General features: G+C 43.1%; 1 protein-coding gene and 1 pseudogene across 1 annotated transcript; both read left to right on the forward strand.

The window, feature by feature from the left end:
• The first annotated feature begins 16,865 nt into the window (after positions 1–16,865).
• LOC131288286 (enhancer of split malpha protein-like) lies at positions 16,866–17,429 on the forward strand. The gene has a single exon (XM_058317405.1). It carries the CDS (start codon positions 16,866–16,868, stop codon positions 17,427–17,429), a length of 564 nt encoding a protein of 187 aa, XP_058173388.1.
• Positions 17,430–20,992: 3,563 nt separating this feature from the next.
• LOC131285487 (uncharacterized) lies at positions 20,993–23,380 on the forward strand (annotated as a pseudogene).
• Positions 23,381–23,634: the final 254 nt, after the last annotated feature.

Raw genomic sequence — 23,634 nt, forward strand, 5'->3', positions numbered from 1 at the left:
CATTGAGAAATTTAATGAATCCGTAAAACAAATCACTTCCACTGCTCCAGCTTAAAGCGTAACACCTCTATCTCATAGTAAAAAGTACGGCCATCATGCTATTGCTGGCCGCCATCGGAGCAAAAATGTCGCCATCGCAGTAAACATATCGCCATTGTCTCACACGGGTTGTCAATCGGAGCATTGCTTTGTATCGATTCTCTTTAAAATGGGGGGCGTTACCCTAGCACCAGTTGCAGTGGCGGTTCGTTGGATTCTTCGTATATTCAGATGTTATTTGATCATTATTTTTCTTCGAATTACTTACACCTGAGTGTGGAATGAGGACGAGGTTATTGAAAAAAGTGTTGCAAATAAAGGAGCTTTAATGAATAAGTGGCGCTTAGTTAGTAGCAAATTTGGTTGATTTTACCAAACATGTAAAAATCTAACATAAAATAAAATAGAACACACACTTTAAAAACCATGTATGGAAATACGTTATAGAAAGTCAATTGTTTAGCCCTGTTCGACGACTCTGCCTATGTGAGATTTTTCATAAATCGGTTTCAACCACAACGGGGGAAGGGCTGGAAGGAAAGGATTTCCCTGCTTTTAGGGGCCTGTTATGTTGGTCTACTGCGTTCTCCCTCGCTCCCAACTTCTTTTCCGTTGCTCCTTTTCTTCCCTTAAAGTGCTTACGGTGCGTGTTCGGCTCCCTGCAAAGGTTAGGCTTAAGGGTGAAGTGAGGACAACGTATCACGTGTTGAGCTCGAGCCAATTTAGCTTAATAAAACTATAATGTGTTGTCCGAGGGCGCAGCAATTGGGCTGAACTGAAAGGGAAACAGAGGAGGGAAAGAGATGGAGATGGAACGATGGAAAGATGGGCCAACAAGGAGCACGGTACACAATCAATCCGTGGCACAAGCGCGATTCTTTTATGCTCTTTTACCCTCCCGTTCGCTGCGTTGTTTAGACCTTTATAGTTCGGCTGACTTGGCGTGTTTTTCTCGCTGTGACGCGATGGGGGTTTTAGTTTTCTTCGCTTCTTTCTTCGCGCATTTCCTTTAAGAGCTTGGATGTGTCGGTAGCACGATTAATGGATTTTTTCTTTCTTTCCTTCCTTCAGCTCCTCATCGTTACCACTTTTTTTTTTGAGGATTCCTTTTTGTCCAAAGCTGTTTCCTCTATCTTTTAGCTAATGGAGCTACATACTGCTCCGAATTGGAGGTGCAAAAGCAACAAACCGGGGGCCCCGGACCGATAAAGTAACAAGGGGTAAAAAAGAGACACAAAAGGCATTAAAAAACCCACACTCCCGACTAATGGCAAGTAGCAATATGTTATGTGCAGTAGTGAAGGTTAAAATTACCCCCAGTGTGAGAAAAAGGAGCGCACAAGCGCGTAAAAAGTCGTCCGCGCAAATGCGCATAATTTGTGTCTGGTTAGAATTGATCCTCGGGCGGCTTTGGTTGATTTTTCTTTCCTCGCCGTTCTGTCGTTTTTTACGTGTTTCGACGTACTTTTTTTCGAGCAGCAATTTCTTTCCGTTGGGCTGGTTTTAGGTATTCCCGGATGGATGCTGGTTTCCTGATGCTTCCCCTTTTTTCCTCTTTCACCGGTCCGTAATGTAATGATAAGCACATTAGGCTAAGCACTCGACCGGTTTCCCTTTCTTTTTTCCAATTTCTTCTACGGTTCCAGAACGGAACTGAGCTTAATGCGTAATTATATCTGGCAAAATTGGTGTTACAAATTGTATGGTGACGCATCTGAAGTTACATGATGAAACATGATGGTTGGAACAACGAGAGTTTTGCCAAAAATAAAGGATATATGACAAAGAAGATGATAATTGAAGTTATATTATTTACTTACAATTTAATTTCGATGGCAATTTTTTTCCGTTTTCTAAATAGGAACTTTTTGTTTAAATGTTTTCGCAGCAATCACCTTTCCCAAGGGTTGCCTTTCTTGTGTAATTTATTTATCAAACCATGATCCCGAACCATTTCCGTTTGACAGATTAAGAGTTACCTTTTCACCGAAAAAACGAAAAACGGACAAGAATTAAGTCTCAAGATTAGAAACCAGGCAAATCAAATAAACCTAACCAAACAAACGCACCATAAATGGAGAACAAACCAAATAATGAACGCGTCATGCCTGTTCGTTGTGCCTATTCGATACGTTTCGTTTGTTCCCCGACCGTTCCGTTTTGGAATTCTTAAGATCCTAGACGAAGGAAAGGACAAAGGAAAAATCCAGTTGGATCTGCCTTCGAATTGGATTTCGTTTCGACGCTTCAATGTCGGTGTCACAAGGACTCAAATTCCGGCACGAAACGCTGGAGAGTTTTTCAAATTGGTAAGAAAAAACGGACCGAACGAAAGCGAATGCTAGCTGCGAGGGTAAACAGATCCTAATGGTTCCAATGTGCAGGGTGGTTTCAGGAAAAGTAAAATGGGAAAAAAATCCTCCTCCAACGAAACACACTTGATACTCCCGGGGCGAGTTGTCCCGCTGGCTTTCAACTCCTGCGGAGGCTTGTTTCCTAACAGATAAATTACCATTTTTTCCCTTCTCCTGCCGACAGGTCGTTGGGTTTCTTTTACCACTTGCATCGAGGTTCGGTTTTTTTTCCTTTCCCTGCAGGCTCGATGCACTATGAATGTTTATCTTATCTTGATCTTCCAGCATACTTTTATGCTCCTTTTTTCCAGAACTTCTTACGCTTTCTAATGCTCACTTTTAATTAGACACATAGTATGATTAGTTTTTTGTTTCAGATTTTTTAAATGAAAATAAACATAAAGATCGTATCGATAAAAAGTATCTCGGCTTCGATCGGCTGCACCGGACTAGAAAACCTTCCCATCCTGCCCGAGCAGCGGCCATAAAGTGCATCGTAAAACACGTCTGGTCTTAAATGTGTCGCACTTTTCGGTTTTCCAATCCAGTTGCAATAAATGGTGCCATCATTAATAAAAAATAAAACCACCTCGCCGGAATAGTTCTCACGAAAACCGGTCTTGGTCTGGGTTGTGATGCCAAAAAGCAGACACCAGCTTGATAACCAAAAACCCCCTGGACATAAGACATTATCATCCACAATCAGAAACCCAAGATGGGGTGGAGTGAAGAAAAAAAACCGAACGTGTCCTTAAGTGGAGCAACAAATTTGCATGCATGGCAACAAGACGCCGCGGAGCGAGGCCTGGGACGCTCATTAAAATTAGAATAATAATTTGCACCCGAATATGAAGGCACCTCCTCCAGTCCAGCTTGCCTGCCAGCTTCCAACGCAGTGCCTGCGCCATTGGCTCGGTGTCCATTAATTTTGTCTTCTCCTTTAATCGACACCCGTCGGAACGTCGTTGTCGTCAAAAAACTCGATGAGCTCCCGGCGAAGCTTCCCACAATCGGTTCGATAAAGACGCATCACGGTTGCATTTGCATCCATTTTCGCCACCGTATTTTCTCATGGGTGCCTCCACCGAACCCTTGAATGTCTCAAGGGGTTTTTAAAAAGGAATAGTAAAGTCACACAGCAAGCATATTTAATCCAGTAAAGGAATTTATCAATGACAAAATAGGTATAACCATATGCGTTGATGTCGAAGGTCTTAAACATTAGTTAAGATGTATAATATACACTTGTTGAAAAATGTAAAATCATGAAAGCCCAATAATGATTAATGTTGTTCATTATGAATCATCAAACAGATCTTCACCAAAATGAAAGAAAAGATCTACTCACTGATCAATCAGTCGTTTCATCCAGCGAGAAAGGTTAGGTTGAAGAGTAATAAAGCAAAGTGAAAATGAAATAAACTCAAATAGATTATTACAACACAATTATGTTATTTCAACTAAGTTTAAATTTGATTTGCAAATTAAAACATTAAAATTATATTTATAAATTTTTTTTTGACAAAACAATTTCCCATTTTTTAACCTTTCCCATGTTGAAATATAAACACTTTAAATTAAAAATATTGACTAAACCATAAACCATGGGTTTTAGCGTTTGTTGATCATTTGTCAAATTATCAGTTTGTATAATTTTTCAATGGCTTTAATAAATAAACTTACGTTATATTACTTGTATTATTAAATTATTACTAAAGCTATTTACTGTTAGAATACAAATGTTTCAATTATGTTAGTTAAATACAAATTTATTTCAGGAAAGTAACTATTTCCAATAATGTTACATCATCAGAATACTTTTGTTGAAATTTAGTTTTGAAAACATTTATTATTAGCAGAAATTGCAACAGTTTAACCGTCAAGGGTTGGCGCCGAAGGATTCCCTTCTCGAACCGGCGCAATTCGGAAGGATTCGCGAACGGCCACTCCCGGAGTTGGCCGGCGTTTGAGCGTGGAGCCCATCCCAAATTACTTGGCACCAGGTGCATCCCCACGAATACGGTCCTCGTCCTCGTCGAGTCCAACCCGCCCTCCCACCCTCCCGGTTGCGCAAATAATACGTGTTCCTGCTTGCGAGTGTGCTGCATACATGAATATGCGCGCAAATCTTCCTCGCGCACAAAGAAGAAAGCAAGAAACGACGGCAGCAGCAGCCGAAAGGAGAAAAACACAAAACTCCAGGCGAGAAACATCAGAAAAATCTTTCCGGAGCGTGGGAAACTGCGTTAGCGCACGGTTCTCACAAAATAAATAATAACAGTGATAAAACAGTGGATGTGGATGGAAACACAGTGCAAAAACCTCCAAAAAAAACAAAAAAGAAAACAACATCCAAAACAAAACAGAATGGAAACATCCCCAAAAGGAGACGATGGATGCTGCCACCTCCACCTCCGCCTCCCCAGGATCCTTCCCCATGCCATGTTTGGGCCAAGAACTTGAACGCCGCACGAAATGAAACAAATACCGGGCAAAAACAACACGCTAAAAGCGACCGAAAACACCTGCTTCTCGGTTATTTTCGTGTTTTGTTTTTGATCGTTTATTTTTCCCGCCTCGGCTTCTCGTCGGTGGTGGTTGCGGTTTGGCACGAGAGGTGGTTGCTGCCCAGGACACACGTGGATCGCGCGGATTATGGACCACCGGAAAGGGGGCACGGGATGGATGCGTGCGTTAGCATGCGGTAATAAAGGGAACAGATAAGGATACGGAGACCTGATGTTGATGATGATGATGATAAAATTGTTCTGGTGCAATGTTGACGTGTTTTGTCGTTCGAAGCCTTTCGATTTTTCTCTCCAAACTGTTTTCGAGCCAATTTGCTGTCGACACTAATTGATGGATTGGTCCGACGCGGGTGTGGATTATTTGAATCGGTTTGTTTTTCAGTTGTCCACTTCGGCCAATTAATGTTATTGATTTTTCTGTAAAAAATGTGGTGCAAAATTTAAACTTATTACATTAACAAGACAAACACTATCGGAGCACGCCATCTCTCGCGTTTTTAATCACCGATTTAAACATCGGTTGAACTAACGCACCCTCAATTGCATTACGTGCCATGAAAAGGATAAAACCTTACTGTTGGAACGATGTTTTACTTTTTTACCTTGTCCAACTGATGATGTTCATTGATTTATTTATTTTTACTGTTTTCTAAACGAATATGAATATTCAGATTAGTGAGGCATATTATTGAAATATTTACCTTTATGATCTTTTCTATCTTCTTCTTCTTTTCCCCTTAAACATTGTTTTTGTTGATTATTATGTGTCTATTTTTACCACTAATTGCTTTATTAAATGCATTTTTTTCGATATCCTTTGTATTAGCTTTGAGTTCATGTGATTCTATCTGGGTGTTATTTTTGCTTAAACAATTATGCTCACTTGTTCAGATGTCAGCAAACATACGGTGAAATGTAATGTTTCTTGTCCAACTTTCAAGTATGTTCATAATTTGTGAAAATAGGATTTCAATACTTTTGATTTCAGTTTTTGAAAAATTTAATTTACAAAATTCCCATAATTTTTGTTTCTGGCGTATGTTTTTCAGTACTCTTCAGTCTATTAAGACAAGGATTTTTTAACTTGACTATATCATATATATTTTATTATTTTCTTTCCATTTTCTCTTATTTAATACCTAAACATTATACCATATATTTGAATTCACTTGGCTATAAATTTTACATGGATGAAAGTCGGTTGCCGTCAATTTCTTTCCAATTAAAAAGCTTATTTTTCGACACCCCTTTAGCCAGATCCTCTCGCGGAAGGATTAACACCTGTGCGTGACAGTTACCATTCGGAGTGGCCACTTTCACCGACCGTACAAGTGGCGGCGGCACAGATTTTTATGTTTATAATTACCTCCACCTTCGTGTTCGATCATTATCATCCCTGTTCCTCCTGCTCTGCCCGGGAGCTGCGGTGGATTAGCACCTGCAATCCCACCATCATTATTGAGTGGAAACGAGCCTTCGGGAGGGACAGTGATGATGCGAGGCCGAAGAAGCTCTAATAGGACGCTTTATCGAATCGAGTGATTTTAATTCCCAACCGACCCGAAACCCCGAACGAAGAGGATAATAAACAATGTGGAATCGAATACAAATAATAATAAAAAAAGGACCCGAGCTACTTTCCCATCAAAAAACGATCGAAATCACGTTTTATCCTGGCGATAAAAATGCGTTAAATAAAGAAAGAAAAGAGATGAGATTCGGTTGAAGAAAATTCACAAAAAAAAGGCTGACCATAGGTTGACCATTGGTTTGTTCGGTCGATATTGGTCAAGTTTTGTGTGTTAATTTTCAGATGATTTCAATTTTCATGGGATGGTCCGTTTGATTCCATTGCGCATTGTGCAAACGGGAGATTTATTTCGTAACAATTTTACAGTAAACCACTTTTTGTGCTCCCTCCCTGCTTTTTTCCCTTCTCTTCACCGGTCGATACCGTTTATGGTACTTACGGGGATCTTTTGCAGGATGTTTTTTTCCTTTTGTTGCCACCAGTTCATGCAGCCGAATTTGCAGCCAATTTCGTTCGATTAGCCTCGAGGGTTTCGGTAAACGTTGGCTTTCTCCACCGCTTCTCAATCGCAATCTTTGACCGATCGATTCGGTTTGTGTCCGCTACCTTCAAGGACCTTTCGGTTCGGTTTGCTGGTACAAGAAAAGCGCAGAAATATATAAAAACTATTCGATATTTTTTATTTCCTTTGCTTTTCTTAAGGTGACTGTCTTTCTTCCTGTCTTCCTTACACTGCTGAAGCCGTTACGTCGATTTATTACGGAACAAATTTCATAGTTTCCAATGAACTTAAATTAGGGCCGTTAGATGGGTTTGAAGATGATGGTAGAGCAAGCACCAGAAAAGAAAGGAAAAAAAACCTAGTGAGAAATGAAACAGTTGAAAAATCGGAGGCCGTATCTTTACCTAGTAAATAAGAATCAATTTTCCTTTCATTCCCATAAGCAACCAAAAGAGTGGGTCATGCACACAAAGGGAAAGGTAACAGTAGAAAAAGGAAACATTCCTGGACAATTCGATAAAAAAAGAGAAATATCCTCGCACATAAAAACACTAAAATCCCCCGTAAAAACCCCTCGAAGCCTTCCTGTATTGTTCCACCTCCGCAGCCGATAGAGAGACCGTGAAGTTCAACATTCAACACGTCCGAGCCTAATTTTCGGCCGGAACTCTCCGCTGGGCCGTCCGTAATCGAGTCCTTACATCAATTTCGCCCCTGACGAAGGCTCCGGGGGTTGAGCTGAGAAATTACACCCTCAAATAGGGCGATCAATTGTAGGGCCCGAAAAATGATGAAAAGAATGGAATGAAAAGAAACAACAAAAAAAAAAGAAACTGGAAATGTCTAAACCACGCTAACGAAAAGTGTAACAAAAAAAGACGAAAACCAGAAATCTTGAGATGAAAAGAACCAAAACTCGGACAGGATCGAACAAGTCGAGTCATAATTTTCCAACCCGAATGGGCCTTTTTCCTGTTTTTTTTACTCTCCAATTTTTTTTTCTCAGTAATCACCTACACGTATTCTATGTTTCCCAGCATCCGAGAAAACTCCCATTCCCGGTTCGTCCTTTTGACCAACATTATTGACTTCTAATTCGGCGTAACGTGAAAAGGGATCGGGGAAGTGCCAAGCCAGCTATTGTGCCAACGTTGGAACGCAGGGAACAAACGAACCGGAGGAGAAAGACTAAAAAAAAGGAAACCAATGCATGAAAAGGCGACTGAAATTAGAGCCGAAGAAAGGCAGAGACCAGAAAGTCCACTGGGACGGCGGGGAATGAATACACAAAATCACAATCGGTGATCGCCGGCAGAAGATCACCGGTTTTAGTACGTGCCACAGAAGCCCATAGTAACGCTGGCGGTCAGCAGCAGAAGCAACGGCACAAGAATGAAACCGAAGCAGTGAGAAGCAGAAGGAAACCGTAAGGAAAGGATCGAACAAGACCGATCGGGGGAAAAGATAGGAAAAGAGACACACAACACACACAAAAAAAAACAGTGAAGCAAAGAAAACAGATCCAACGTTCCATCCGAAAAAGGACGAGAACATGTTAAAAAAAGACCCACCCAAACCACCCTCACTTCCCGACCCTTCCCGGGGTGGGACCGGTTCTATGGACTTCTTTTCATTTTCCCCTCGCTCAACTCGTCTCATCTTTCGTCCAGTTTTCTGTTTTCAATTTGAACACGTGCACCCGAAAACAAGAGCCGCGGGTTGCATCGGCATGGCAAGCGGTTGAGGGGTGGCTGGGAGGGGTGGCCCCCGGAGTGCAACGGTGTGAGAATGGATGGGTTTAATTTTGTTTCCTTTCCAGGATTTTCTTGCACAGTCAAACACAGCTCGATGGGGGAAGCAGTGAGGGAGGCAGCGGGTGGTTTGGATTGCATTTCAAGTTTATACATGTTCGGTAAGTCGAGACCCTCCGGGAAGGAAGAGCAAAGTAGAGAAAACGCAGCGCAACATAAACATAACGTCTACAAACAGGGTGATTACTTTGGAAGATTTACATATTACGTAGTTCACTCTAAAGAAGGTTATCTGATGCCAGTTGCATTATGTAACATTTGATTTTTTATTTGTTGTCATTTTTCATATCTGTAGTCTATTTTTTTTTCTCTAACAGATTTCTCTACGTTGTTCCTTTTTTAATATGATATTTTGTTGCCGTTATTGTCCATTGGTTGTCATTTTTCAAGAATTTTGTTTTAAATTCTTCATTCTGTTTTTTTTCGAAAGTGCACATAATTTTTACGAATTGTTTGTTTCGATTAAGATTTTATTGTAGTGTTGCGATATGCGCAACTCTTGCTTATTTTGTTGGTATTTGACTCGAAGTGATTGAATCATATTACATGTTGTAAAGTGCAATAAAAACAATGTTATTTTTTATCGCTTTTAGTTCTGGTTACCAAAATTGTTAAATTTCAAAAGATATTCTGTTTCCCACTATTTATCCACGTAATCGAGGGATCTTTTTTCTTCTGCACTTTTAATTATCGCTGCAAAGGCATTCGCACTTGCCGAGGGTTATTAAAATAAAATATGCACATGGTTGTAAATGCCTTTTGGGACATAAATGTTGCTAAAGTGATTTCCCTTTCGAACTCACTTGCCTTCCGGGAGTGAAACACGTGCTAGGCATCGGTTCTGCCTGTAACCTGCCGAGCCACCCTGTACAGGGTCACCAGCATCGAACCGAAGGGCCGCCACCGTCATCATCTCCATCATCGTCGCCGGGGTCTGACCGTGAATATGTGGTGTCGTATTATGTTTTATGCTCGTCTCCGTGTTTTTTTTTCTCTTCTTCTACCCTCTCCTAGATCCTTTAAACGTTCAGCCGTGCACGTGTTCAATGAAAGTGTGGGAAAATGTACAACGAAAATTCCTGTCCCCGTAAGCGGGTTGGGTTTTATTACATGCTTCCTCCCCGTTCCCCCCGTTGTGTCTGTTCCTTCGTTCCGTTCGTCCCGTTGTTCTCCGTCACCGTTTTGCTCCTTCCTTCGGTGGTGGTGCTTATTAGATCTTCCTTCAGCATGACCATGACCAACGATCTTCATCAAGATCCTTTTTTCGTTCGGTCCTCTTCCCTTTTCCACGTTCGGTTTGTTCATGTGCAGTGATGGCAAACTTTATAATGTGGATCAATTTTTAGACATTTTATCATACAATTAATTAGAGAATTAAGTAGAAAAAATCGTTTCGCGACCTTCCCTGCCCTTTACATATAACCCTATCGAAATTGTTGGACACAAGCATGTAAATTTTTATTGTCCTGAATTGAAATGATATCTTCCACAATTAAATTGAATTTTACAACAAATAAAATCAATCCAATTTTTAAAAAGCAAAAAAAAAAAGTTTTAAGGAATTAATATTATCTAATCAATAATTAGGACGGACATTTTTCTAAAATGAATTTCAGCATTTTATCTCCGAATTTAGTTAAGCTGTTAAGATACACTAAATATTAGAATTTCGTTTAAATCTCTGTTAGTCATTATCTGTAAAATATTCAACAAAAGTTTTATTTTTGTAATGTCAGAAAAAAGATAGATGAACTTTAATTTCAGAAAAATCACATCGATTTTAATGATAAAACCAATAAAATCTCTTGCGTGAATGAAGGTTTGCCATCGCTGCTCGCCGAAGATTGTTTGTTGCTAGCACAAGTGGACAAGTCGCTCGAAGGAACACAAACAGAACGCGAAACGCTGAAAGGGAGAGAAAAAAGGGCGAACGAAGGAGAGCAGTAAAAGATAAGATAAGGAAACCGTTTGTGGGCGATTGAGGGTGGGTGGAAGGCTGAGTTGTAGAAAAAAAAGGTTCGGTTTTGGGACCGCACCGAAGCTCGGCTTCGAAATGCCGACCGCTGAGGAAAAGCCAGGCTAGACACAAACATCGTAAAACAACGCCTCAACAGAAGACGGCACTGTCTGCGGGAGGATTGCTGGTAGGAAAGAAGGAGAGAAAGAGAGAGAAAAATGAAACTAAACAAAGATCCTCGATCCTCAAAAGACCTCCCGAAGCCGGGGTGATAGATGAGGACGTGACTGGCTCGTTGAGTGGTGATTGCGAAGGCGAGAGAAAATTGAACGCGAAGGATAATAAGCCGAGGGCAAACGCAAAGGGAAACGAAAAGGGGCCAAGAAAGGAAATAAGGATCGTCGGAACAAACAAAAACGAAAACCTGAAAAAAGGGACACTTGTTCGTTCGGAGCCTGGGAAAGTTTTGTCGGGACCGAGATTGGTAACGGTGTAAATTTTTCAAACGGGAAAACCCCTCCACCATTCCACCTTCGCCGTCCGTAACCGTGGAGGTCCTGTTTGCCTTTCGCTCTCCTTGTGGCCCTTGAGAAACGGCGAAATGGGAAAAGGGATGCGGTTCGGTGCCCATAGAGTTCTCAAGTTGCTCGGGCTCCGTCTCGGGACCGGCCTTTTCCGTGTCCTGATTTCGTGCCGAATTGGAAATCCTTCAGCGTCAACAAAGTGGAACATTTGCTGGCAAACGATGGTGGTTGAAATTTAAATAAAATGCCACTAGAGCCGGGGGACGAGAGGAAAAAGGACGACGATCGACAAGGGGACCGATAGCCCAGACACAGATAGCCGATCCTGGAGGCCGGAGCCATTAAAATGTCAACTTGTTTTTATTGCCGTACCGTTTTGTCGGGCGACGATGATGATGGTGACGGTTTTCCCGCACTTTGCCGAGCGGTTTCGTTCCCACGGAAGAAAAACACACACTGTTCGAACGTTGGAAAATGTTTTCCAACAATTTATGTGCTGTGTGGTGTACGGTTTCGGGTGTACGTGTCTTTCGGCTCGGCGCGACAAATGAAGCGTAGTATTCTCGTTAAGATGCCTTTGCAGGAGGCCCCGGGTTTGGCCTTTTCCATGCGGAAGGGAGGTTGCACTGGCTTCGACGAACGGAGTTGTGGGACGCCCTTTTTCACTTGACATGAACTTGAACCCTGGCTGCGTTGTGTACGCATCGTAGGAATCGATGTGAAATGCGATAATTCGTCGCCCACAACCGAACCAAGGAGTGTTCCTTGTCTCACTTTTCCTTCGCACGTGATGGTGCATAAAAACCTAACCGAGCACTTAATCAGTGATGCATTTTTTCTCGTCCCAAATATTGTCAGCTGGAGAGTTTTTCCTTCTTGACAGCCCTTTTCTTTCGAACATCATTCCAGGCCTACTCTTCTAGAGGGCGGGGGGTTTTTTTTTCGACGAAAATTGAGCATTAATTGGTACCAGCTTCCATCTTGGGCGAGGGTGGAGTGTAAATTTATTGCCCTCTTTTACCCATTTCGGGCAACACGTACGTGCGTACATATCGGGAAGTAATGTTCGTGCCTCGAGGACTCATTGCATCTGCCATTCACTTGTTACGCTCATTAGTCGCCAGTGCGGCGCAGGAGAACAGCAGAACGATATGTCACCTTTCTTGGTAACATAAATGTCTTATGTGCTGTGGAGAGGGAAACATGCCGTCCGTGGGCTGCAATCGTTTTCATAAATTAATTTTTCATTTCCGTGTGCCGGCAGGAGGTCGTTTTTGGGATGAGGGAAAACCCGACCGGTCCAAAACACATGGCAATATGTTGGGAAGGGTAGAAAAATACTGAGGCAATCAGAGCCTTCCTGAAGTTTTATGTTTTGCTTCTCGATCTACGATGTGTGATATTTTTTGGGATCTTATCGTTCAACTTTGCTTTTCATGTTGAAGCTTGACGCCTTGATTCTACGAATTGTGATAATACCTCATCAGCAGTAATTATTCTAAAGTAACTGGTCTTTGTTTCTAACTTGATTTCAAGTTGTTTATTTCATTTTGTTACTGTTTTAAAACAACTTGATTTCAGTTCTTTCTTCATTTTATAATTTACTTCGCGAATTTTCCTTGGCTTAAGCCATTGACAATTGTCAATTTTATTACGATTTGTTTGCATATTTTTATGCATGGCTTTAACATTTTATACAAAATAGAGAAAATTGCATTCTTGTTTATTCAAGAACTTTTCCTTTTTTTCGATTTGTTTGCATTCTACTTAAGCATTGGTTTCACATTTTATAAAAAATGGAGAAAGTTGCATTCTTGTTTATTCAAGATAGACCACAATCTTTTCCTATGAAATGTATATGCTGCGTAATCTGTTTTTTTTGTTAGATGTTTATTTTCATTCTTATTACAACTGCGCATAAAATGCTTAAATTCATTTCAATGGAAAAATCTGTAACGAATTCCAAATGTTGTCTTCATAAAATGGAATTATTTCTAACACTGTCCACTTTGTTTATATTGAGTCACTTCAAGAACCAACATGACGAGTGATGCTATAAAATTGAAAAGTATATCAGATAACCAAGCAAATTTGAGAAGAAAAACAAACATAAATACTCAAGAAATCCATGGAAAGGCCCTTAAAACTTTTAAACTACATACAGCCTTAATGCAATATTATCACTTAAGCAGATAGCAAATAAAATATGGTTGACTTTATCATTTACTATAGAGATAAACTGATCATAAAGCATGTGTTGATGATTTAATCTTCGTTTCAAGAAACAACTCAATTACTTTTTCACGGGAATCAGTCAAAAAAATTGTGTAACATTTCCAATTTGTTGCATCACTGCCACGATCCTTGTGAACAGAAGCAGCTCCGAAAGAATCTTCGACTCGCTCGAGTAAGTTTCCACAGCTTATCGTAACGCAACCATTTCTAGCCCCCACTTCGTAGTATTTTTTATCCGAACGCGAAGAAGAACCTGTCCGCGCGTTGGTGCTCAGCAAGGTTCACCCAATTTCCTCGCACGTGTGTGTGTTTTTTCCATCCACGAATCCCGCCGGGGGATTCCATCGGATGCGGCTCGAGCAACAAGTGTAGCCACAACAAAAACCCTCGTGGAAGAAACGGAACCGGTGGTAGGGAAACCGGGCGAACTTGTGTCGGGCGAGTGTCAAGCACGAACTCCCCCGCCCCCTCTTTACCGGGTACCGCGGGCGTAGGGAGAGGGGGAAGGAAAAACCCAACGGAACGCCGACGAAAAGCAAACACGTTCCGCGATGACGAACGGCGTGTGAACCGTTTTGGTAAAGCTTTCGGCTTACTTTTTTATCATACCCCTCGATTCCGAAATTGATGGAGGGTGCCTTTAATTTTCCTTCGTGACAAACAAGTGCCGAATCTCGGTGGAGGGGGAAAAAAGAGGGACATCCCTGTCGTTGAAGAGTAAAACTAAAATACAAATGGACCGATAATGATATCTTGAACGGATAATTGATCCCAAGGACTAAAGGACGAGCTGGCCGGTTGGTGTAAATAAAATAATTTCCCAAACGGTTTCCCACGCACCGAACGGTCGTCCGAGTTGGTGAGTTTACACTTGTCTTCCAATCCACCATTGTTATCCTCCCTGTCCTTGTTTTCTCCGTGTGTCCGTGGAGCGCAAGGATCAAGCTCTAACAAACGCTCGGGGAACCGATAAAACCCCCCGACAGGCGAACGTTAAAAGAAAAACCCCCGATGACGAATGAAGCTCGAAGCGGAGTGAGTAACAAAACCAATCCCGGGGAAATAAAATACAAATTAACAGAGGTGAGACGAGGTACAATGTTGCACCCCGAAATCCTGCCTCCTTGTCGCAGCACTTGCACGTGACGATAGGCATGGGAAAATCCTCAATTTCGCCCCTCTGCTCTCCTTAATTCTCCCTGTGTCTATCAACAAGGAAGAACTGACGATATTGTTGTCGAAACAGCAACAAACAGCAGCCGCAGTCCGAGCCGTACCAGCGAGCGAAAAGAAAAACACGTAAGTGACTCAACACCGACCAACTGGCTGATCCTTCTCCAGAGCGCAGGATAATCGATTGGGCCGTGAACGGGAAAAGTGAAATAAAATATCATTGGCCTAAAACCCCCGAGGAACAGGCAACGGGGGGAGAGAAAAAAGGCTCAATAAAACCTCAAGGAAACAAACTTCTGTGTGAGAAACTGTACAAAACAATACACACGCTCACACAAAAAAAACCCCGGAAAATCAGACAAAATTGTAATACATTACCATTTTTCGAAAGAAAGAACAAGGCCCGAAAGGTGGAAAAGAAGCGCTAAAACGCATCCTGGTCCGGTAGCACCGAAAATCCCGATAAAATTCCCATCGTTCCCATCGGCCGCGAGCAAGAAATTAACCGAAACCGAACGCAACAAGGAAGCGATGGTAAAGGTAAACGAAAAATAAAATAAAACGCAACCGAAGGATCTACAATGAAAAATAAAATAACAAAAACCCCTTTCAACAAAAACGCAACAACGGCGAATGGGAAACGAGAAGCGAAAGAGCGGAGCGGTGAGCAAATGGTGGAAAAGAACATAACACCAATTGCCAGCTCTCAGCGACACAACACACCGTAGCGATTATCGTTTTGTTGGCCGAAAAGGACTCTAATTGATCATGAATGAATCAACCCACCGGTTGTCAGGGAGGAGAGGTGGTGCGGGAGAAAGACACTTACAAAAGGAGGCGAAGAGGAAAGCGGTACCAAAAGCGAAACCCAAAGTGCACGTGTTCCTGTGCTTCCCGATCGCGATCGATCTCGATTTCTTGCAAGCTCGACATCTTTTCCCGAAAACATTTTCCCAGGCTCTGGCTAAAGGCCAACCTAAGGCTCTGTGTGCTGTTTGATCCCGAATCCTGGTGTTGGTCCTTGTGGACGTCATCTTCCAGCCCATCATCTCACGAAAAACGGTCCAATCTCACCACCGACGACAAAAGGGGATCAACAAAACAAGGGAAGGAAAAAAATCGAACGAAAGATGAATCCCAACAGCCTGGTTCCTTGGGTTGCCCTCCGAGAGCAACCAAATACGGAACACAGATAGGAAAAAACATCATCCTCCGAAGAAAACGAGTCCGAGTGAGTGAAAGAAGGAATGGAGGAAAAACAACACATAACCTAAAATATAATCACCCTCGCTAGCCATCTGTCGCTTTTTAGCCGAGGTTGGCTGCTGCTGTGTAAAAATTCTGTGGGAAACTGTAAAAGATTTGAGTTCCCACGATTTCACGAAAAACAGTTCGCGTCCAGCGTTCCGCGTTGGTCCTTTCCAAAGCCCTCATTCACCCTCCTCCACAAACCCAACCTGCCGCTTCATCGAGCGCTTCTTATTGAATTACAGCCTACGCCCGTAGGTCCTGTCTCTGCTCTCCCAGTGGTGTCCTTTTCCATCACCCCCGGATTTTCCCTACCTCAACCCACAACCTGCACTATCCTTCCCTGACTCGGGATGGGATTTGGTGTTTTTTTGCCCGGGGTTTTTACGCCGTCCGCTTTGGTTCCGTCGTTCGGCCGGGTTCGGTTCCCATGGAAAAACGGAACACCTGCCCCGAACGCTGTGTCCTGATTCGTCCGTTTTCTCGGGCGCGCCTGCAGCACTACACTGTGTTGGTGGTGGTGGTGTTGGTGGTGGTTGTTTATAGTTCGTTCGTTCTCGCTCACTCCCCTACATGTTTCCTTATCGCCTTATGCAAGCCTGTTCACGACGAGCAAACAGGGATGCAAGATAACGCATGCACGCACTGTATATCCCTGAACGGACCCCAGTAGGGGTGGACGAGGGCGGTGCAGGTGGCGGGGGTGAGTTCGGAAGTTCGGGCAGCTATATAAGGCCCGGTTGGCCCGAAATTCTACATCAAACGCATTCGATCAGCTTAACAGCGAACATCGCATTTCAAAGAGATAGAGAAAAAGCACACGCTTTGTTTTTTTTTATCAGCGAAAGCAAGTGAAGAAAGTACGAGTATTGAACTCCCCGTTGCAAACACACCCAAGTGACACAGCCAAGTGAGCGCCAGTTTTGACGTTTTGTGATAACGCGAAGTAAACAAACAGCGAAAATGCATTCGTACGCCGTGAACAACAACAGCAACTTTGCCGCCAACATGGCCGCCAGCAGCAACAACAGCATCAACGAGAACCTGTACAACAACGAGAAGCTCGCCAAGTCGTCGGCCGTCTACAAGCTGAAGAAGATCCTGAAGCCGCTGGTCACGCTGCTGAAGAGCAAGAAGGAGCTCTCCGGCAAGCAGTCGACCGCCGCCCAGAAGCGTCTGGCCCGCGATCAGCGCAAGTCCGTCATCAGCTACATCGACGAGTACGACTGCGACTACGACAACTCGGCCAACGAGCGCCTGGAGGCTCAGCTGATCGCCGAGCTGGAGGACTGCCGCGCCCAGAACGCCGCCATCTTCGTGTACGAGGACCAGCAGCTCCAGCTTCAGCCCGTCCAGCCGGAGGAGCTGTACGTGCCGGTGCACTTCGCCCGCACCGAGGCCGGCACCTTCTTCTGGACGGCGATGCCGGTCCGCGAGGTCGACGAAGACCTGATCCAGCCGGCGCACTGCTACAGCGAGGAGCAGCACGCCCAGCAAGCCTACGCCGACCGTTGGGCTCAGGCCTAAGCCTTCAGCCCCCGAGCAAGCCCCGCTCCGCAACGCAGCAGCTCGCGCGCAGTTTTGGAGCCACAACAAATCCATGATCTCTTCCAACACTCAACGTGCCTAGGCTTAGCAGTACGTAAGGACAACGATGGTTCAGCTTTAATAGGGTTAGGACACCGGTTAGATAGGAGTGCAGGGAAAAGTGTCTGGGGCCGAGGTTGCGATCCTACCCCGTGGGATCCCAACTCTCCACTCCCAGTTTGGCCTTTTTTTCGGCTTCTATTGTGATAGTAGGCTTAAAAGAAAACGTTTGTCTTCCAATTGTGATCAATCAACGTGTCTTCCAATTTTGTATCTGTAAGCAAAATCTGATAGATGATATTATAAAAACACAACCGCTACAAAACAAAAACACTCACTGTCTTTTCAATGTTTGGGGAATTTTGGGAACTTTGAGAAAGAAATATGGGAATTTGGGGAAATCGGGTTGCTTTCAAGCAAGGGAATGTAAACAACAACCTGCTCTAACTCACGCAACAGGTTGCCACGCCACAATTTGTCGTCATTTAGGGCGAAGAAATGAGTTCTACAGGTTGTTTACTGTAAACAATGCTCGAAGGTGTCATCACAAACGCCTCGTTGAAGTCTTTCATTTTTCTGTGTTGGGATAATTGAAAGACTTCAACGGGATGAAGGTGACGAACGAACAGGTGCGTTTCATTTATAGCGATAATCAGATTAATTAATATTTTGATTAATTATTGATTGGTTATTGATAACCATTTACTTACAATAATAAAAAAAACCACAGCATCCAATTAATGCGTTCTTTTTCCTATAAGACCAGTGTCTTACCAGAATTGGAAAATCTGAATCAGTCTTATAAGATTTTATGTCTTCCTGATGCCAACAAGAAAATGTTGTTTATTCCTGGAATTCTTCTGGGTGTCCGGGTCCGAAGGATGCCTTAAATTATCCTTCATCTCCGCCCGTTTTTCCCTCCCTGCCTATCCTTATTTCCTTTCGGCAAGCATACACACACAAAGTTCGAGTCCTCAGTTGCCTCGTATCCTTTCCAACCGCCGGGAATGTTTGGGCCTCGTTTGGCGGCATTTTTGTGCGTGTAACTTCTTTCGCGTGAAACACAATCCTCGGGGATGCTTATGACGGCCTTAACTTGTTGGAAAGCGACTCGCAGCAGAGGTCCACTCGGGTGTTTCGGGCCTTCAAGCGCTTGTTTGCCCAGCGAGGTCCTTCCCGGAACCGATAGGAAAGGACCCGTTCTGCCGTGTCGGTCGTTTGTAATGCAATCAGTCCCATCTATTACTGACGTTCATGCGTGCATAATGCACTTGTCAGATTCCGGCGAACAAGGAGCAGATTGTTTTTCGGCTCGAATCGATTTTCGGTGGCGTTGTCGGGAGGGTGCAGAAGGAAGGATGCGAAGAAAATGCGTTACATTATACTCCAACGTTTAGTGATAATTTGACAAAGCCGGCTCATTGATGTTTGTTGTCTAGAAATTGGTTTTCTAATTCTTTTCAAGTTTCTTTGGATAAGATAAAGATTTTAATAAATTTGGAAATGATGGACTAATTCAATGTAGAATATATTTTTGTGAGCATAAGCGATACTAATAAGTAGAAAAAGTATCATAAGACGTATATAAAATCATTGAAAAATAGATAAAAAAGCTAAACATTTAAATACTTACTCAAACAGTATTTAACAACAACATCTAATTCGATTAAATATCCTATGGGCAACCAGAATGTATAAAAATATTTTATGTTTTGAAATCCTTTTTTTTTAAACTAAGTTACAATGTAATTAAAAGAGACCCGATCCGACTTCAGAAATCTAGACTTGAAGCTTGTGTGTAAGTAATCAATTAGTGACGTCTGTCAAATGTCGCCAACTACATAAGTTATTGCGCAAACCCTGTGCAACATATGTGTCCGAGTCTATCGAATGGCAAAAACAGAAGCCCTAAAAAATCCACATCTTCAAACCTATAATGTTATTCCATTAAAATAATTACTCCCGATAAAGTTCCAATACAAGCAATTAGCGCAGTTTGTGTTTTTACTTGATCGCGAATAAATTTAATCTCCTGTTACCCGCCAATTACGACCGTTTAGTGCGTTAAGTTCATCAGAGCGAAAAGCGTAAAGCAAGGAGGGGAAAAAAGCATACAATCGCACGAGGGCGAAGGAATACAAAAAAAAAACGGAGGCAAGAACAACTAACCTACCACACCGCGCTCAAGTGATTCGATCTAATTTTCCAGCCGCTAATCACCGCCATCAGCGGACACGGCGCCCGGTTTGCTGAGTTACATCATTTCCCTACCGGCAATCGATACCGCGTGTGAATGAATGACTTACTGGCGACGCAATGAATGCGAGTAGTTAGTAGTGGTAGTATCGCAGTAGTCGCTACCGTTACCACGGCATTGATGGATTGACTGCTGGGATATATTCGACAGCGGCGCGAGCCCAAGCAGCAACGGATCGCACGCGCGATACCACCACCGTTGACTCTAATGACGTTCAAACGGCCTGCTTTGTTTTGATACTGTGTCTCACACAGCCTCTCCTTCCTTCGTTCCCAACGGAGGAACGCTCCAAAGCCGGGTAAAGTTGCCTCCGGTAGTACGCGACGTTCGTCGGCGAGGGAAGGGAACAAGGGAGAAAAAACGACCCCCTATCAACGGGCAACCAATTAAAAGCGATCTCCTGGCGATAATAAAAACACATACGCCACGTACCACCACCGCACGTTCCCGCGAGCCCTTCGCACGCTTTCAAACGATCCCATCCTCCCGGTTCACTCCACACTTCGTTTCACCCAGCCCAGCAGCCTGATGTGTGTGTTTTTTTCTCTTCCCTTTGGTCTTGTACGCTGGCTACTGCCTTCTGCTCTGTTTGTGCTCGGTCTCGTTCCTTTTGTGACCTCTCAGTCGCACTCCCAGTCGGGGTCTGCATCGGGGACCGTGAGAGCGTACCGTGAAACACACAACATGTGGTCGAGATCTTGGGCTCTTTAGGCGTGTGTTGTTTTTCTCGTTTTTTTTGTGCTGTTGTGCTGTGCTTCTCCCCCTTCACTACCGCCGGCTGCCGGAACGAGAGCCGGCATAGGGTCCGGCAGGGAGTCGAAAATCACACTGCCGGGCCAGCGTATATTGCACGGCTCCGTCGTCTGTGCGCACCTGCCGCCGATTCCCACGGATCGACAATCGGTTTCGGATGACGGCGCGCAGAGTGAACCGAACCCAGGTGGCAGAGGGGTACTCAAGTAACTCATAATTTTGTGTCACGTATACGTCTCACCCGTCTCCGACCGTCTCCGACCGTCTCTGCCCTAGACTTTCGGACTTAGAATTTATTTGCACCGGCCGCGGTGTGTCTACTCGTGTATATACACGAGTCTCTTCATCGCAAATGTGTAAGTGCCTGTGTTGACTGACTGTTTTGGCGGGAAGCACGTGAGTACGGCTTTGCTTTCAAAACAAGTTTGTTTTCGATCGGATACTAATCTGTTTTTTCTGAGCCTTGTTTTTTGTAGATTTTACGGAAGTAATAATGGACAGAAGCCGCAAACGTGCTGTGGAGAAGCGAGCCGACGAATTACTGAAGGAGGTTAACGAGGAAATAGACGTCGAATGGGAATCCGGAAAATTTACAGAGCAGCTTCGCCTACCTCCGGGAGTATCAACGTTCCGATGGCCACTTGGTAAGTAAATTTTTTATAGTGCCAGTGAAGTGACCTAGCATAGGAAAACACTAGTGAAAAATTTTAAAAGAAACTAGGTAAATAAGCGCGGTTACAGGGGCCCATGATGATGTAAACATTTGCTTTAAAATTTTAAATTTAACTTACTTAACTTTGAAATTTAAAATTTTTAATCTACTAGATTAATCCAGTAAAGTTGTGGTAGATTCAGTAAATTAGAGCTTCAGTACAGTTAGAAGATTGAACTTGCATCGAACTGTGAGAGGATTATCGAAACCTCGGTTTTTGTTTATTATAATGTAACACTCAACGGACCGAACAAAGTCCCAATGATTATCTAAAACTACAACTAAAACTAAAACTAGTGTAGACGCACGTGATCAAACTTATAAAATTTCGGGTCCATTGTTAGGCGACGCTCAAAAGTATTAGCGTTATCAAAGAAATTGAAAGCGAAGTAATCTCTATTACAAGTATTACTCATAACGGTCATTTGAGCAAACTGACCATAACGCGTACTGTTAGAGGTAAATCATAGAAAATCCGTATTACGAAGCCGTCTACAAGGTGCGTTAAAGTTAAATACTTCTAGTAGGTTTGAGGCATCAATCTCACCCAGAATCAGATTACCCACAAACATTGCCTGTGCTATCAGTCGTTTTTTGAGTATTTGCAGTCCAAGAAGCAGGCAACGCGAGTTATACGAAGGGTATGAATTTCGCCAAGGTCGCCATCGTATTGCCATCCTCGTGATCTTTTTCCGGATGATTTCAATTCCATCGTGCGAATAGTCAAAGTGCGGGAACCAAATTACACAATTGAATTCAAGCGTAGAGCGAACTAAGCTAACATATAATGTTTCGAGACTCATTAGGTCATCAAACTCTTTGGCGTTGCTAATGACAAATTCCGTTTCCAGTTTAAAACCGTTTCGAAGGTTTCTATCGAGCAGGTTTCCTCAGGTTAACTGTGCATGCTGTAGAAATCGTTCCATTTTTTTTCCATACCTATGGCCAAAATTGAACTTTTTTACTATCATTCAACAAAAACGATTTCTAATTTCCTTTATTTATTTTTATTTTAGATGATGAGGATGATTCGAACTCGCACCAGATGGTAACGGACGCTGTAAATATTGTACAAAGTGTAAGTACTGGTAATGGTGGTAATGGTGGTAGTTTAAACGGTGGTGGTAATAGAATAGTTCAGGAAGATAATGTAGGAGCTAGCGAAGGAAATAGTGATAGGGAAAATAACAACCAAGTTAGAGTAGATAGCAATCATGAAGATGCAAGCGATGTTTACTGGGACAAAAAATATCACTTCCTCAATAACTTTGCTAGTTTCGAGGAAGCGTTAAGACATTTTTTAACTATTTCTTGCTTGTCCCGTGAACTAGCTAGCCTGCTCCTGGTGATGTGCTGGAAATTTCTTAAATTGAAATTTCCACGCGACTCACGAACATTCCTCCAAACTCCCACCAACGTCGGAAAGCAGTTAGCACCGATTGTTGGTGGAAACTTGTGGTATCAAGGGGTGGAGACGGTTCTAAGAAACTATTTTAGAGATATCATCCCGCAAGTATCACATTTTACCATCCAAGTGTCAGTCGACGGGCTTCCACTTTTTAAGAGCTCGGCTACTCAATTTTGGCCAGTTCTTATAAAAGTGGAAGAATTGCCAGACGCTCCGGTTATGCCCGTAGCTATTTTCTGCGGGCAAACAAAACCGGAGAGTGTCGAACAGTTTTTGCGGCCGTTTGTTCAGGAAATGAACATTCTTATGGAAAGAGGCTTGAAATTCGGCGATAAAGAAGTACATTTGTCCATAAGTGCATTTATCGCCGATTCTCCAGCACGGTCATACATAAAATCAGTGATGGGATTTTCCGCCAAGCATGGTTGCACAAAGTGTACCATCCTAGGAGTACACATCAAACCGGAAAATAAAGTTATCTTTGACTCCGTGCATGCCGAATTGCGTACGGACGCTGGCTTTCGGGCTAGAGAAGACAAGGACCACCATAAGGGAATACGGACACCTCTTGAAGACTTGAAAAATGTAGATATGATAGTCAATTTTCCAGTTAGTGACCGTCTCCATCTGATTGATCTGGGAGTTAGCCGCAAAATTCTCAAAGGGTTGCTTAACAACACCTTTGAGCGTTTTGGTCGGTGGTCCTCCCAACAGAAGGACGGCGTGTCTTCGTACATTTCGAATACACTGCTTCCTTCTGAGGTGAACCGACCATTTCGGTCCCTCGATCATGTCCCGCTTTGGAAAGGAACCGAGTATAGGTCCTTTCTTCATTATATCAGTGTTGTGGTCTACAGAGATTTTATGTATTTGGATGCATATAATCACTACTTGCTCTACTTTAGCGCTGTGACGATATTTTCATCATCGGCACATAAACGCTATTGGCCATTAGCGGGAAGACTCCTTACAAAATTTGTTAAGGAGTTTAAGACCCACTATAGTCGATCCCATT

Source organism: Anopheles ziemanni, chromosome 3, assembly GCF_943734765.1.
Source record: "Anopheles ziemanni chromosome 3, idAnoZiCoDA_A2_x.2, whole genome shotgun sequence".
NCBI lineage: Eukaryota > Metazoa > Arthropoda > Insecta > Diptera > Culicidae > Anopheles > Anopheles ziemanni.